The following is a 17181-nucleotide window of genomic DNA, read 5'->3' as shown; positions in this document are numbered from 1 at the left end:
AACACAAGAAGTAAACATGTCTTCACAAATACTATGAAAATAATCTAGGTATTCAAACACAGAAATCTAACAAGCATTATCTCAACAATTACTCTATACCATGAAAGAGACAAAATGAGTAGGATTCCTACCTCAAGTTGCTAAAAACTTAGTAGAAAAGATGAAACCCTGTATACATAAACTACAGTGTAAGGTATATCATTAAAGCCAGAAATATTTTAGCAGTTGCTTAGAACACCCATAGGAAAGAATACCGTTTGCTAAACAGAAAAACGAAGAAAAGCTTCAAGAGGAGATTATTATTTGAACTGGGTTTTTAAGGAATATTTAGATTTTATTGAAACAATAGTAGGATATCATGATCAGGTAATTAGAGGAGTGAACATGTTAACATTAACTAGCACAAATTAACTGGACACAAGAAAGATTGTCTTAAATTTTCAGTAAGACTATGAGCCTTAATCCTTCAATGAGCACTATGGCTTACCAAATAATTTAACCCAATTATACCTGCATTTTTATGTTTCAAGATGAAAATTTGTTTAAATGACTTCAGCCATAATTTTTATATTATACAATCTTAAGGGGACATTAATTCTATCCCTTATTTCATACACTGCTTGAGCTAAATCTGGCTGTCAGTATTTATTTCATAGCCACAAGGTGAATATAAATAGCAGCGATCTAAGTTGAGGAGCACAGATACTACAAAATGCCCTTGAGGAACTGTCTTATACCAGAGTCCTTGAAGAGCTTACATTCTCCCTACAAACTGACCAACTCAGATGTATCTAATAGAAAGCTTCCACTCTAAAGAAATAATTGATCAACTTTAAATACTTGTTTTACCTTTAAGTGAGGCCATGCATCATTATGATGAACAAAATCAAAAGGTTACACTTACATATAGCATTCTTTATATACAAATGTGAAACTTGGTGATATATTAGCATAATACAAATTGAAGAACTATAGAAATCTACCAATTTGAAATTTCAGCTTGATTCCAACATGTACTCAACCCATGGCCTTCTTTGTATGATTCACTTCTATTATTATGAAAGCTACCCCTTATTCATCTGTAGCTACTCATATCTCACACTCCCCATCTCTGCCCCACCTTATCTTAAATGTTGTTGCTTTGTGGATTCTATCCTGTACTATCTTAAGGCATTTTGCAGAGAGCAAGGGGTGGGGGAGATAGGGTCCTACTCTGTTGCTCAGGTGGGAGTTCAGTGTTGTCATCATAGGTCACTGCAACCTCAAACTCACGGGCTCAAGCTATCCTACTGCCTCAGCCTCCTGAATAGCTGGGAATAAAGGTGTGTGCCACTGTGCCCGCTAATTTTTCTATTTTTCTGTAGAGATGGGGTCTCGCTAGGTTGCTCAGACTGGTCTCAAATACCTGGCCTAATGTGATCCTCCCACCTCAGCCACCCAATGTGCTAGGATTACAGGCATGAGCCACCACACCCAGCCTTGTCATTTTTATTATTATATTTTTTATGTTGTGTAGATGTGTGAAGTAGGCTGAGAGTAAGACAATAGAGAATAGTGGGATCATGGCAGGCTGGAGAACGTGCTATATCCAAAGGTATTCAAATTCATTTTGTTTTTAACTTTGCGTGAGCATGCCAAAATATATCTTTAGTTGAATCTGGCCTTGCTATATATGTAACTTCACACTTGCTGGAGAAATTTCAGCCACTTGTTTTCAAATTCTACTCAAGCTAAACATAAAACTCTATTCTAGGCCATTCTCCTAAGCAACCAAACTAAATATTTAGCTGCCTACTAGAAATCTCCTCTTGGATATCCTTGAGCAAGTTTTTGGTATAATGCTCTTGACTTTAAAAAACCTTTGCCTGAAACACTGTAGGCCTTCCAAATTTATAATTTTATACAGATTTCATTGCAGACCTGAATGTTTTCTTCCATTAAATCCTTGATGATTGCATCTAATCCATATGCTTTAAGGTAGTCTTTGAGAATATAAGAGTTATGGATACACCTATGAATTTTGACCTCCATATTTACTATCTTTGTTCTCATAATTTATCTTTACTTTTTGGCATTCAGGGTGTATATCTCAAGATTACCCTGAGCATCATTGGTGAATAATTTGCATTGTCAAATTTGTCAGTTATTCCAATGGGAATTATGTTTCAGTGGTTTTTATTCTGATGGTTTTATTTTAGTCTACTTTTTATAGATCACTGGTTCTTTCATTGGTGGCACTAAGCATACAGTTAATGGTTTTTTACCTTAAAAACTTAAGTAACACTATCTCAGAGGAGATTTTTCTTTAATACTATGGTATATGTACTACACTGTTACTGAATGTTTCATGGATTCCTCCATTGACTATTTTCTATTTCATTGGTCTTAAATGAAGAAAAGTCTCTCTAGTCTTAGCAATGGGAAATGCTCAGGTGTACAAATTTTTTCCAAGCATTTGTCCTTACTGTTGTCATATTTGTCACCAGAGGGAAGAGAATGATACAAAACATTTGGTATACTTGCTGGTCAATAGTAGGTAGTCACTAAAAGCAAGTATTTTCTTCAAAGTATGTATCTCAATGTCAATAAGCTAGATCACAGATACCCACAAAGATAGGGGCTGAAGCTGGGGGTAGTGGTGAAAGGGTCTCTTTACATATGAAACAAAATGTAGAGAATAGAAATGGGAAAACATCCCTGGGTAAGAAAGTTTTAATGAATGATTATAATGTGCTAGATATTATAAGAGCTATGTCAGCTGCTGTAAGTACACAAGAGCTGCCCTATGTAAACTTACACTGCAAGGAGGAACCTCAAAGGAACATAACAACTGAATCATAAAGATTGTGCCTTCAACAAGGAGAAACTGTCATTTAATTGCCAAAAGTTATGTCTGCTTAGGAAAATTTCTGGAAAAGCTTCTGCACTCTTAAACACCAAACAAAATCAATAGTAAGTGACTTGAAGGTCTTGACAATGGAAAAAATATTTATAAATATTATTTTTAGGAATATTTACATATTAATAATGTATGTATTTTAAAATACATTTAAAATTTAGAACCATAAAATAAAATGAGATTATCTCAATAGCTTTTAAGTAAATATTTGAGACTAATACCTAAAACTTAGATGATTATGTTGGAACAACAAAAGGAAATGATTGATACCATCTTTCCCTGAAAATAAGACAGGGTCTTATATTTATTTTTCCTCAAGAAGACACCCTAGGGTTTGTTTTCAGGAGATGTGTTATTTTCCCCTCAAATCCTCAGCTTGCAGCACGCACAGGATGGCCGGGACCTGACAAGGGGAGCCGACCTTGTTGGTGGGGCTGCCTGCACCTTTCCCGTCATCTCTGGGATAGTAGCTGTCATGATGGGGCGGATGAGAAGGGCTGCTAGTCTTCTTTACTGCTCCAGGAGGAAATGCATGAGTTGTGCAGATACCCTGCATAGCCACGCCCATCACTAGGTCTTATTTTCGGGGTAGGACTTATACTGAGCAAATGCTTAGAAATCCCACTAGGGCTTATTTTATGGGTAGGTCTTATTTTCAGAGAAACATGGTATAACAGTATTTGAAAATATGGAAAATGATCAGTATTCTCCTAGTCTTAGGAGTTGGAAAATAAAATCTCCTACTAAAGCAGAACTGGGGGAAAAGTTATAAATAATAACCAGAGGCTTGGTTATAATCTTTTAGTTTTCTCCAGGATTTATAACATTTAAAATATAAACTTTAAGTCTTTTAAATTAAATTTGGCCTAAAGCTGCATTAGTACATTGTATTCCCACATAATGAACTGCAACCTAACTTAGTATGTTAACAAACTGCAACCTAAGCATATATTCTTGTAACGGATAGCTGAGTCTGGGCCAATCTCAGCAGCAGAGTTTTAGCCAATCACAGGGTGTCAAATGATCAGGCCATGTCCAAGGAAGGCAAATGCCACATCACAACATGTCCCAAAAGGGCAAATACCCAGCTACAATCAAGCTGCTTCTGTACATCACTTCCATTTTCTGTTTATAAATCGTGCCTGCTTGTGTTGATGGGTGGAACTCTCTCCTTGTTCTGAGTGATGCCCAGTTCATGAACACTGCTCAAATAAGCTCTGATAAATTTAATGTTTTTCTTTTAATAGCTCTGAGATACTTATATCACCATTGAAACATACTGAGGAAAAATTTATTAATTGATGTTTTCTCAACATTTAGTATTCCAACTAGTTTCACTGTTTAATTAGATATTAGATGTAGATAGATGATTAATTCACATTATACACTCTCAAATGACCAATTTTTAATGAAGAATATGACATTGTAGAAATCGACCAATAAAAATACACAACTAAAATGGTACATAAAAAGCCAAGACATGCTGGACACAGTGGCTCACACCTGTAATCCTAGCACTTTGGGAGGCTAAAGGCAGAGGATCACTTAAGGCTAGGCCTTTGACACCAGCCTGAACAAGAGCGAAACCCCATCTCTACAAAAAATAGAAAAATTAGCTGGCATGGTGGTGCACACCTGTAGTCCCAGCTACTTGGGAGGCTGAGGCAGGAGGATCGCTTGAGCCCAGGAGTTTAAGGTTGCAGTGAGCTATGGTGATGCCACTGCACTTTAGCCCTGGAGACAACACAGCAAGACTCTGTCTCCAAAAACAAAAACAAAAACAAAAAAAAAAAAGAGAGAGAGAAAAGAAAAGCCAGGATAAAGAACAGTTATGGCGATGTGAACATTTGACATATAAAATATCCACGCTATATTGCAAACTTTTGGTGAAGGTGAGCAAATTTCATCATTCATAAAAGTCTAAACTTTATCAGGTAAGTAACAATCTTTGAAAAAATAAAATAAAATCCTGAAGTGGAACATCAAAGTACAATATTTACTTACAGTTCTTAACTTTTTTATACTGTAATATAGTAAACATTTTGATTGCAGAAAAAAATATGATCATAGTGATCATAACACATGCATTAAGAAAGATTAGAAAATACTCAGTGTGGTACACAATTTTATTTCACTGTGAAGGAAAATTTTCTTTCAGTGAAAAAAATTGACTATATTTAAATGAGAGAAGTAACTCAGAAAAGTAGCTGTAATGTTAGCGTGAACTTTAATATATCAAGAAGAATATATTAAAGATATGTGCAGAAACTACTAGTTAATTATGTCCCATTACTATTCTCCCCCTTCTTTCTTTAGTAACAGAACTCTACATTTTAATTGAGTATATACACATGGGGGAGGGAAATCATACTATGCATCCTCTTGCAACTAGACAAGGCTAATCAAATCACTAAGTTGTAGTCAATGGATATAGAAGTGATGTGTGCAACTTCCAGAACATACCCCTAAAGACAAAGGACATGTCTCCTATTGCCACTTGCCTTCTATGTGTTATCTAGATGCAAAAAACCCATTGTGGGTATTAAAGTATCAATCTTAGATGACAACATAGACAAGCTACATTGAGGAGAGCAGAGAACATGGGAGAAGAACCCTGGAGCCTGGATGATTCAGAGTTGCCATATTATCTAGTATCTAGATGGTATCTAGACTGTTCCAAGAGAGAGGAATCGACTTTTGTCTAGTTTTAGTCACTTTTACTTTAGGTTTCTTTGTAACAGCAAAACTGATGTAGTAATCAATAAAACATGGCTCATTTTGATTCAGTGTTTAAGGTCTTATAAGAGCAATAGTATCATATCTAAATCATGTCGAACTCGTCCAATAAAAATCTTTTAGTGTTGTTTAAAATGAATTGTATTGAAGTTCTTTACAAATTCTCAAAAATTTTACATGAAATATTATATTCCAAATCCAGAAGACTGGACTATGTTAAGCAGGATTCACCTTATATTTCACATTCAGGTTTCAACAATGAGATTCAACATGAAAATATATTGGCCTTTTTATTTCTTAAAAGGCTTATATAAGTAGAATTGTATTTTCTCACATTATTCCTCCCAAACATGTTTTTCTCTTGACAAATTACATTCTTGTTTTATTTAAAGCAATGACAGCCACATCATCAATTTTGATTCTGTAACTGACATGAACAACAGGAAATGCAAAATAAAATTAAGTATTTAGACACAATAAAAATTTCCCCAAACACCTACAGCAGAATGTTTTCCACACTTCTCTAGGTTTCCGAGGTCTCTTTCTGAAACACCTAAATTTGGTTTTTGATAGTAAATCAGCTCACATTCCATGTAGAAATATATGCCATACAGATGCAAATTAAGTGAATACAAAAATATTCTTTAAAATGTGTTGACTACAAGCAAAATAATTTATTTGTCATAAATAAAAATCTCATGTATTTGGGAAGAAAATCCATACTCATTAATATGGCCAAATGCAAATAACATTTATTATAATGCTTACATGTATCAGGCAATAGGTATTCAGATTTATGTGTGTAAAATCTTATTTTAGCTATTTAATATTATGAAGGAATGCATGTTAATATACAGAATCTATAGATAAGCAAATTGAACATTACTTTTGTTAGAGAACTTCCATAAGTAAAAAGAGTCTGAAAACCTATGGCTTTCCCATGTGAGGAACAAAATCTGAATATTGGCAGACACAAGTCATCAAAACAGTTTTAATTATTTTAGTGTATTAAATCATCTTCTAATATAATACTGAACAGCCTTTGAGGAAATAATTACTCTGTTCCATTAATGATGACAGTGAAACTTGTTCTGGTCTTTTTTGTAAATGATTTTACAATATGTATCAAAATTCATTAAAATGTCTAAAATCTTTGATCCAACATTCCTATTGGATCCAGTTCCTATTTGGATCCTATTTGATCCAGTTCCTATTTCTGGAACTCTATCTTAAAATAAATTCAAAACTTTGTAGAAAAATGTTCATGTACAAAGATGTTTATTGCATTAATATTTATGTGAATAGTCACAAAGGATAACTAAATTTCCAAGGTAGAAGAGGCATTAATTAAACCATGTTCTATCAACTCAGAACAATCATCCTGGAACTATCTCACAAGATAGAAAATGAGTATGACACCTAAAAACTTCTTAACTTTAAGAATCACAGAAATAAGTAAATACATATATTGAGAAAACCAAGAAAATATTTATAGTCGGGAAAGAGGGTAATGAATGTGTTTTTCCCCCTCCCTTTGACTATTAAATTCTATAATGTGGTCATATTCTTTAAACATGTAAGTAAATTTTTTATACATACTAGTATATATTTTCATAAGAATCCAAGGATATCCAGAACTGGAATGAACTTTGTTGATTGCCTACTCAGCTAAATCATGTCTTAGATGAGAGAAGATGATTTCAAATTTTAATAGGTGTTAATGCTCTAGGGGCAATTATAATTTTAGTACTGGATTAGGGCATGAATTTGCCTGATTCCTACTCTAGTTGTTGTCGTTCCACTACACAGCACTCTGCAAATCAATCTGGCAGTTACTATTTGCATATAAAGAAATGAAAACTGCCGACCACTTTTTTAAGTTTTAAATTTGAATGTTGACATATTGCTACTAATAAGGTTTTCATTTAATTTGTTGAAGTCCACTTCATAGCCTAAAAAAGAGAATGAATCCCTTACATAGGCATAATTATAACCCACAGTTGTATTATAGACTAATTTTTCGATAAGAACAGGCAAATAAAAAGGGCAAGTTCATTCAATAGTTCATTCACACGAAGTATTCTCTCTCACAGAAAGTTTTACTTAAATGTTTGAATGAGCATCTGTGTAGACAAACTACGTAAGAAAATATTGAGGACAACTCAATTAATACAAATATGTAGCTCATGTGCACTTTTCCACTTGTAATGGGTAAATATGCTTAAATGGGCAACTCTGAAGTACTGTGATTGAAAGTAGGGTGGTACTTATTAAAAAGTCATATTGACATTTGTGCACATGATTGCTAAACTTGTGAACAAAGAAAAATGGCCAATTTCTATATAAAATAAAAATAACTTTCTAATAAATAAGCAAACCTGATCAAGTAAATAAAACTGTTGACATAGAAATGTAACTTAGTTTACAGAAAAAAAAATATGTATTTGCATGCAGTATTGGTTTCATTATCTTTAGGCAACCCTTAATTGGAGGACTGTATGTCAGTCCTTTCACTTTGTTATAAAATCTTTGTCTTAATTTTACAAATTAGATGTTTAAAAAAAGTTGCAATCAATGTACCACCAAGAAGGTTGATGAAGATTTTATATATGTTTTTAAATGATCATATTGATTTTTAAACATCAAATACTAATTCTAATGGTGAAACTAAACATCTCTTCAAAATTGACATTTATTCTGATACAAATCAATAAACTATTAAAATATTTTGAGTTAGCTGACAGTTTGTCCTTAATAAACTTCCTGTATCACTAAAATGACAGATATAGTCATCATAAGAAGAAAGATATCACCAGCAAACCACCTATGTCTAGAGGAAAGAAAATACATTTTAAAACAATCTTACCCATCTATGAATCAGAGAAAATAAAACCTACTTAATTCATAGTGTTTTATAGAATTAAATAAAATAATTTGTATAAAGTGGTTAGCAGCATGCAAAGCTAGTGCTCAAAAAAAACTATGGTATTCAGAAATACTAGTAGCACTGGTATAATTTGGGAAACTGTGACATTTCAAGCAAACTATATTTACTTTTTCTTTTTGTGAAGATCAGCTCTACTTGTTTTATGTACTTTTGTTAACTTTTGTCTTTTAAACAGCTGGAATAAAATTCTAAACAATAGTATAGAAATGCAATTTTTTATTCAGATAAAAAAGTATGGATGACATATAATAATTTTATATTTGCTTTTTTTCACTGATTTATTACAAGCTCTTAAAATACTTAAAATATAGAAGACCCTCAACAAATAATTTTGTGTAAACAGATAAGTATATCTAGGTATTTTTTCTGATGTAAATATTCAAATACACGATAATTCTGTAAAATTCAGTGTAATCTTTGTAATTTTAGAAATGTTTCCTTCATAACTAATTAACGTGTCTCTTCAATTTCTATCCAAATGTGGCAAACATTAAAGTAAATCATTAGTGCTAAAGGAATCCATGTTCTTATATCATTTGAATATGAATATTATAGTCATTTATTGAAAGGCATTTAAAAGCAACTACTTTATTTCAAAGATTGGTCCAGCAGAGCTAGTTGTTGAACATCTTCTGGGGTTGCCATTCTCATTGCAGTTGAAATAAATGGTTCCCCTTGGAGTGTGCAGTTCAAGTCAGATACATATGTATAGTGACCCTAGAGACAGGAGCCAGGATACACAGATGGATGGGATACAATCTCTGTCTTCAACATTGCTAGTGGACTCCAGAGCACCACAGACAGTGCAATGGATTGAAGTCTGGACAGAGTGCAGTGGAAGTTCAGACCCAGGCAAACACATGGAATTTTTACTTAGGAAGATGCCCAAAAAAAGTTGTTAAAAATCTCCAAAGCACTAAAATTCATCATTACTGTCTGACTGGTATTTTGTTTATGCTATCTAACATTTTCTTAGAAATTAAACCTGCTAGCTCAATTTGTTCTATAAAACCAATCATTCTATTATAACTAAGTTTTTCTTGGAATTTAATGTAAAACTTGTAATACTCACATCAAGATCATCCTTTGCATTGTAGTAGACAACTTCATTGCTCTACAAAAAAAAAAAAGTGCTTTACTGACTTGAGTAAGAACAAAAAATACTGCATCAACATTTAATACATTTTATGCGTATTTTAAATATGAAAATGCTTGTAATATTTCTTCACAATATATCCACAAATATTAGCCAATATTTTTCTAATAACATTAAAAGAATGTATCAATGGTATTTGTAAAGCAAACCTTGCATTGGGAATAAGTTATCAGCATAGGTCTGAGAACCATTTATTAAGAAAAAATGAAGTATGAATTCATAAGTCAAATAAGTTGTACAAAAACATACACATATACACACATACATATATATTAAATAATAAACAGGATACTTCAAGAAGCATGTAAGATAAATGTCTTAATAACATTTTGGGGAAGCCGTGATTTATTTATTTTATATATATATATATATATACATATACATACACACACACACACGCACATGCAATATTGGCACAAATTTCCTTATGAGAGTCAGATAAGGAATCATGAGCAACTGGGAAATCAGATAGCAAAAAATATCAGATTATCTAACACGCTAATATTCTCATATTCCAGCAAAGTGGTAAATTAACATTGGCTCTTTAGCAAGAATAAATATATATGGACAACTCTGCTAGCCATGGTGTTCCTGAAAAATACCATAAATATAAATTAGGGCTACAAATTGTACTGCAGAGGGAATATGGGAAAGAAAAGATGAATGAAATGACTGTCAAGGAATTTAAAACTCCTATTCTTTGTGTCTCTGAGCATAGTTCTATGCAATATAAAAATAATCCACTTATACAGATTGCTTTTTCCTTTTTTCTCCTGAATTGAAGATATAGTCCATCTTCCTTATGACTTCAGTAGTAAATTGACTACTATGTAAAGATGCATTTTTCTGTCCCTTTACACATCCACAAACATAGACACTCTAAAGGTTTATTAAAAACATATAATACACAGCATTTTTAAAAGAAAATTACCTGGGGAAAATTTACTAAATTAGTGCTTCTCAAAATGCATCACACCTCCCAGAAAATCACTAGTTCTTCAAAATATCAATAGATGTTTCATAGGTAAAAGTATTCCATAGTCATATGACTTTAGAGAACAATAAAGTTAAAATTGTCTCTTTTCAGTAGGACTTCACAGGACCTCAGTGTATGACTGTACACTATAAATCTCCAAGAGGAAAATACATCTTGTTTTGTTTTTCAATTTATTTGCCATAGAAAATTGCCTTTGTTAGTTTGAGAAATACAGTAGAAAACTGGAGATCTATAAAATATAGATCTCCATGAACACCAAAACAAACCCAAACTATATATACACAAAGATCAGCACATATGATTTATAATACTGAATGAAAACCATGAGTTTGAAGTTATTTCATTTAGAATTACTAAAACTTTTTAAATTATTTGCTTTTTAAAAAAGAATTATTAGGCAGTTAGAAAATTTTGATACACATAAAAGTTCAAATTCCTAAAATATTTCTTGCAGCATTAGTTTTATAACAGTTAAAATAAAAATCAGAGCTCATCACATATACAAAGCAAGAGAATCTTCTGAAACCACTGGAGACCCAAATCTTATTACTAGCTTATTGATCTCATTTGCAACTCTGTAATTTACACTTAGGAGACAATTTTTCGATTTAGTATATGGATTCCAGCAAAAGTGAAAACACCAAGTTTATTTTCATTGTAGACTTTTTTCCTGCCACTTTTTTGCTTTTATTTACAAAATTAGAACATGTAGAAAACAAGGTGAAGTTGCATTAAATTTCAAGCAGTTCAACATCATCATTTTCAACAGATACTAAGTATCTCTATTCACATAGTGTTGTGCCAAGAAAGGCACAAAATAAGTTAAATATATCTACTCCCATCATTTAAGTAAAATAATGGCTAAAGATCAATTACCCAAAACAACCTATGTATGTAGGATTACACTTAGTCCATGGTACTACAGGTAATGGACTAAATTGATTAGTCAACTTTTCCCCTAACAAATAATAAATATTATAATAAAATAAAAATAATATAAAAATAAAAATTAATCTTAGATATTTATTAAAGCTATAATTAAGGGTCTCTCATACAATGTTAGAAGAGGGTACAAAAAAGTATGATGAAGAAAAATTAGTATTAATTCAAACAGTATTTCTAATCTGTTTAGATTTTGCATGAAAGTAAAAGTAAAAAGAAAAAGAAAATCTAAGTTTATTGAGAGTTTCCAAATGTTTTTCTTTTAACTATATTGTATTTTGCACAAAACGCTGTTATTCAGCTTTTCTTTCAGAAATTCCATATTGTGAGGTTACATGGTATAAAGGTAATAAGCACTATGGACTCTGAAACTCTGCGTTGCTTCTAAAACTGTTATTAAAAATACATATTCTGAAGTTTATTTAAATGTTATATATTTGCACAAGGCTTTCTGAATTCTGGATGACATATAATCCCAAAAAGTGAGTTTTTAAGCAAACTGAAGAAAAAATATACTAGTCATAAATTATATTGCACATCAAAGATCCATATAACTTCCTGTAAATGGGTATTTTATATTTCTATTTTAAATGTGTTTTCTTAATATAGCACTCATCTCTGACATGGCCAAAATATAAATGCAAAGAACAAAAATATTAGTTTTTAAATAAAACAATGAAACACTTATTCAAGTGTGTGTGCTTAGACAGGCTGTCATGTTTTCAGAAGAGAACACAGACCTCAGTGGAATATGAAACTGATTATGTCAAGTGTCAGGACCAAATTTCTTCTCTGCCAATAAGCATGATATTTCTTTTGGTTTAGGAGCATTTTCTTTACCTCATATTATAAATATGCTTTTCTTTCTCATACTGCAAACTTTTCACAGATAGTGTGTGCACATTTCATTACTTTCCTTATTTTATCAGAAAAGCTCAATTGATCAGTTTTAGTAAGGATAAATTCCTATAGGGCATCAGGAGTTGGAAAAACTGTAACTTTGCATTTGTTTTGTCAACCCAGTCCAGCTCCATAGCAATATGACATTAAAGTAAATGTCAAACATGGTTATATAAATTTTTATATAACTATATAAAAATATTTTTCCAGGCTGGGCATGTTGGCTCAAGCCTGTAATCCTAGCATTTTGGGAGGCTAAGGCACTTGAGTCCAAGAGTTTGAGACCAGCCTGAGCAACACAACGAGACCCCATCTCTACAAAAAACAGAAAAAATTAGCCCAGCAAAGTGGTATGTGCCTGTAGTCTTAGCTACTCAGGAGGATGAGACAGGAAGATCACTTGAGCCCAAGAGTTTGAGGTGGCTGTGAGCTATGATGATGCCACTACACTCTTGCCCAAGTAACAGAGCAAGACCCTATCTCAAAAATACATATATCTTTCCAGTCTTAGTTCATCATATTTTCTTATAGAAAACTGGAATGATTTATACATGACTTTTGTTTAGACAGTGTCAGAATTATTTGGCTGAGACATAATTTTAAGTGCAAGTTTAAAAAAAAATAATTTGGAAAATAATTCTTTCATCTCACATTCATTTATAGATATCTTCTCTGCTATATAAAATATATATATTAAGATATGTGTAGCTATGTTAAACTAAATTAGTCTTTGCCAGAGTGACTCAAATCACTGAATCACCAAAATATTAATATATCCAAAACCAGCCTTAACATTATTGAGATAAAGGACAATTCTCGGGAAAAAAGGACAATTCACACTGAATCGACCAAATTCTGTTCTGATGCATTTATAGAGATGAGTTCTGGTTAAAATGAACTCCTTGCTATAAGAAAATTAGAAGAGGAAATTTTATTAAAATAGTTAAATGCCTTCAGAGGGTGGAATTTGGAGTAGAGAAGGAAAAGTCTCATCTGAATTCCTTCTCCCTTGACCTTCTCTGCCTCCATCCCACTTGGATTTTGTGCAGGGCGAATTGGGGTCTTCACATCAACAGAGGGAGCTGCATCGCGCTCGTTCAACAATTATTTTGGCAACCTTCTCTGTGCTAAGTGTTGGAGAAACAAAGGTGAATAATAACCACACCCTGATAAGGAGAAAGCTCTCACCTTCCAACTCATCTGTGGCAAGAAGGTGACGTAGCTAAGCCAATCACTCTGACCTGCTAGATATGAAAAATGTCTCTTATTATTATGGTTGGATGGCATACCCATATAAACCAAAACTTTCCCAGTTTTGAATATAGTTGAGAATTAAAAATTCCAGATAGTTGAGACATTCCCCTTGTGTTGATCAGTTCATGTGTGTGTGTTTCTTTCTCAATAATTTCCCTATCATTCAAAATTCCCTCAGTCTCTCCTCCAGAAAATATAGCTATACCAGTATCATTTAATTCGTATGCCGCATAATGTAATTAACATAGACACAGATGATAGAATTGCATCATCTTGTTTCTCTATTTTCTACTGCCTAAATGTTTTTATGCAAATTATTAAACATCATCATCTTGGAAGGTATTTCACACTGAAACACAGAGGTTTTCAGTGGATTTCAACGTATTATGTGTGGTATGATGGAATAAAGTTAGTGACAGCCTCAAACTAGATTCATGGATTAAACCTTTACAGAGCTATTTTTCATAATTTAAGCACCACCAGATGACAAGAACAAATTGTTTTGCTTCTGATTTTTAACCATGTAGTTTAGTTATTTATTATCTCCTTGAAACAAATGTACCCAAATGGTCCATGCTAATATAATACTGCTGCTTACTGAAATTTAAAACATCCCCTAGCAGCTGAGAGATAAATTACTTTAGTCCCCCAGTATCTACTGGGAGTCAAAAATTAAATCTGAGCAAAATAGACCTTTCCATCTTAAAAATGTATATTGTGAGTGACAGTCCCTTGCATGCCACTTTCTGTAAAAGTTGGCCTCTGATGAATAGTTTATGTTAAAAATCTGAGGCATACAAAGCTTCCACAAGGAAATAAGATGTTGCCAAGAATAAGGCTTAAATATTGGAACTGAATATTAGAATTTTATAGTCAACAAGTGAAATGTATGACACATTCAAAATTCAAATAGAGATGAACTTCCTGTCCAATGTACTGATTCTTTTTTCTTGGCTATACCCTTGGCTGTGCAAATGATCCACAGCCTGACAAATTCTGGGCAATTGTATTATCTGCTAAAATTGCTGTAAAAAAAAAATTGCATTATCATTGTCATTTTTATTACTCCTGAGTTCAAAATATGAAGTCAATTGGTTGAACATTATGGATAGTGTTCATTAAAAATGAGTTATGTTAATGATTCCTGCCAGCCAAGATCCACACTGCTTAGCTAAAATCATTTATAACTCAACTTTTCTGAAAATATATTTGTAGCAATTTGACCTAGCAACCATATGCAGCACTGCTATTGTGGCCAAATCAACTATTGTATATGGGATGAGTACAACTAGCAGCATTGTAACACTGTGTGAATTCAAGAATTTAGCCAGCCTGGGCAATAGTTAGAGACCATCTCTACAAAAAATTTAGAAATTAGCTGGATGTTCCATCTGTAGTCCCAGCTACTCGGGAGGCTGAGGCACAAGGATCCCTTGAGTCCCGGATTTTGAGATGCAGTGAGCTATGATGATGCCACTGAACTCTAGCCCAGGCAACAAAATGAGACCCTGTTTCAAAAGAATAAATCACAGGGGTCCTCAAACTTTTTAAACAGGGGACCAGTTCACTGTCCCTCAGACCGTTGGAGGGCAGGACTGTAGTTTAAAAAAACCTATGAACAAATTCCTATGCACACTTCACATATCTTATTTTGAAGTAAAAAAATAAACGGGCAAAAACACCTGCATGTGGCCCACGGGCCGTAGTTTGAGGACGCCTGGAATAAAATAACTTAGGAAGGAGTATCAGGGAGGTGAGGGAGGATATGAATGTGAGTGAATTATTTCCAAGACAGTAGTCCTTGAAAAAAGTATGTATTCATGTCATTATATTTGTTTGGGGTTTGGAACACATGAACATATTGAGAAAGTATATAATATAAAAGATAAAAGGGGAAATAAAGATGGTCACAGGCCCTTCTAGAGATCAATGTTACCGTGTTACTAAAGACATGCAATAAACCTGAATTCATATGTGACAAGAGACTACAAATGACACAATTGATATAAAACGTTTAGCACAGTGCCTGGCACATGATATGTTCTCCATAAATGTGTTAACTATTATTTTATATATAAAAAAGAAATAGAGCATACCCAAAGAATTTATCTTTTAGCTTTATCTATACTTATACATGAAGTAAATTATATTTTTATTTTCTTAGATCAGTTGGTATGCAGCGAGTCTATTTAAAGTACTGTCTTCAAAGATTACATGTAGTAGAGTAAAAAAGAAATAGAATTACTAGTAGTTGTTCTTTTTAAACTGATAAACCAAGTGAGATAATTTACAAGAAAGCCTAATGCAAGTGGTAATTTTTTTTTTGTTCTGTATGCATCCTGTCCATTAAAGGTGGAGCTGTACCCCAAACTTTTGTTATTCTCAACTCTTTTTAACTCTACATCTCTTTACACATCAATTCTCTTTCCTGTCTGGAAAAACTCCAACCTTGTATTAACCCAAAAGTTAGGGAAAGGAACACTTACATACTGCTGGAGGAACTGCAAACTAGTACTACACCTCTATGAAAAGCAGCATGAAGATAACTCAAATAACTAAAAGTCAACCTACCATTTGATCCAGCAATCCCACTACAGGGCATTTACCCAAAGGGAAATAAGTCATTTTATTAAAAAGACTCTTGCACTAGAATGCTTACTGCAGAACAATTCATAATCGCAAAGATGTGGAATCAATCCAATTGCCCATCAACACGAGTGCATTAAAAAAATGTGGTGTATGTATACCATGGAGTACTACTCAGCAATTTAAAAAATGGGGAATAATACCTTTTGTAACAACCTGGATGGAACTGAAGACCATTCTTCTAAGTGAAGTATCACAAGAATGGAAAAACACCACATGAACTCACCATTAAATTAGAACTAATTGATCAGCACTTATTTGCACATATGGATGTAAAACTCAACAGAAATCAAACAGGTAGGAAGGGGGAGGAAGGGTTGGGCAAATGCAACCCTAACAGGTACAATGCACACTATCTCGGCGATGGGCACATTTATAAAATTGACTCAAACTATACAAAAGCGATACCCTGTAACCAAAACATTTGTACCCCATGTAATATTCTGAAATAAAAAAAAAACCTTAATACTGACATAGGCAGTATATATTCAAAGTGTTCATATAAACATGTAACACATGGAATCACCATTTCAGTTAAAATTATTTTTACTTATAATTGCAGGTCAACAAAGTTATGAATGTAATAATTCTTTATACTAATTGCCTATACACATACTTTCAAGGGACATGTGTGTACAGTTTTGTAATTGTTTTATTTTTTCTTACGCTATGTTTGTTCTATTTATTGAAATGTAATTTTGTCT

The 17181-nt window shown here is 32.9% G+C and overlaps 1 protein-coding gene across 7 annotated transcripts in view; it reads right to left on the bottom strand.

Moving 5' to 3' along the window:
* The window catches only part of CACNA2D1 (calcium voltage-gated channel auxiliary subunit alpha2delta 1), a 476872-nt gene that overhangs the window by 167424 nt on the left and 292267 nt on the right, over positions 1–17181 (bottom strand). For all 7 annotated transcript variants that reach the window (XM_076006476.1, XM_020289801.2, XM_076006475.1 and 4 more), the window contains exon 5: positions 9655–9696. In XM_076006476.1, coding sequence (XP_075862591.1) covers positions 9655–9696 — 42 coding nt within the window. The remainder of the gene's footprint in view (positions 1–9654; positions 9697–17181) is intronic.

The sequence above is a fragment of the Microcebus murinus genome, chromosome 9 (genome assembly GCF_040939455.1).
Source record: "Microcebus murinus isolate Inina chromosome 9, M.murinus_Inina_mat1.0, whole genome shotgun sequence".
In the NCBI taxonomy this organism is placed as follows: domain Eukaryota; kingdom Metazoa; phylum Chordata; class Mammalia; order Primates; family Cheirogaleidae; genus Microcebus; species Microcebus murinus.
The sequence above is the reverse complement of the archived record's forward strand: the minus strand, read 5'-3'. Positions and strand labels throughout refer to the sequence as shown.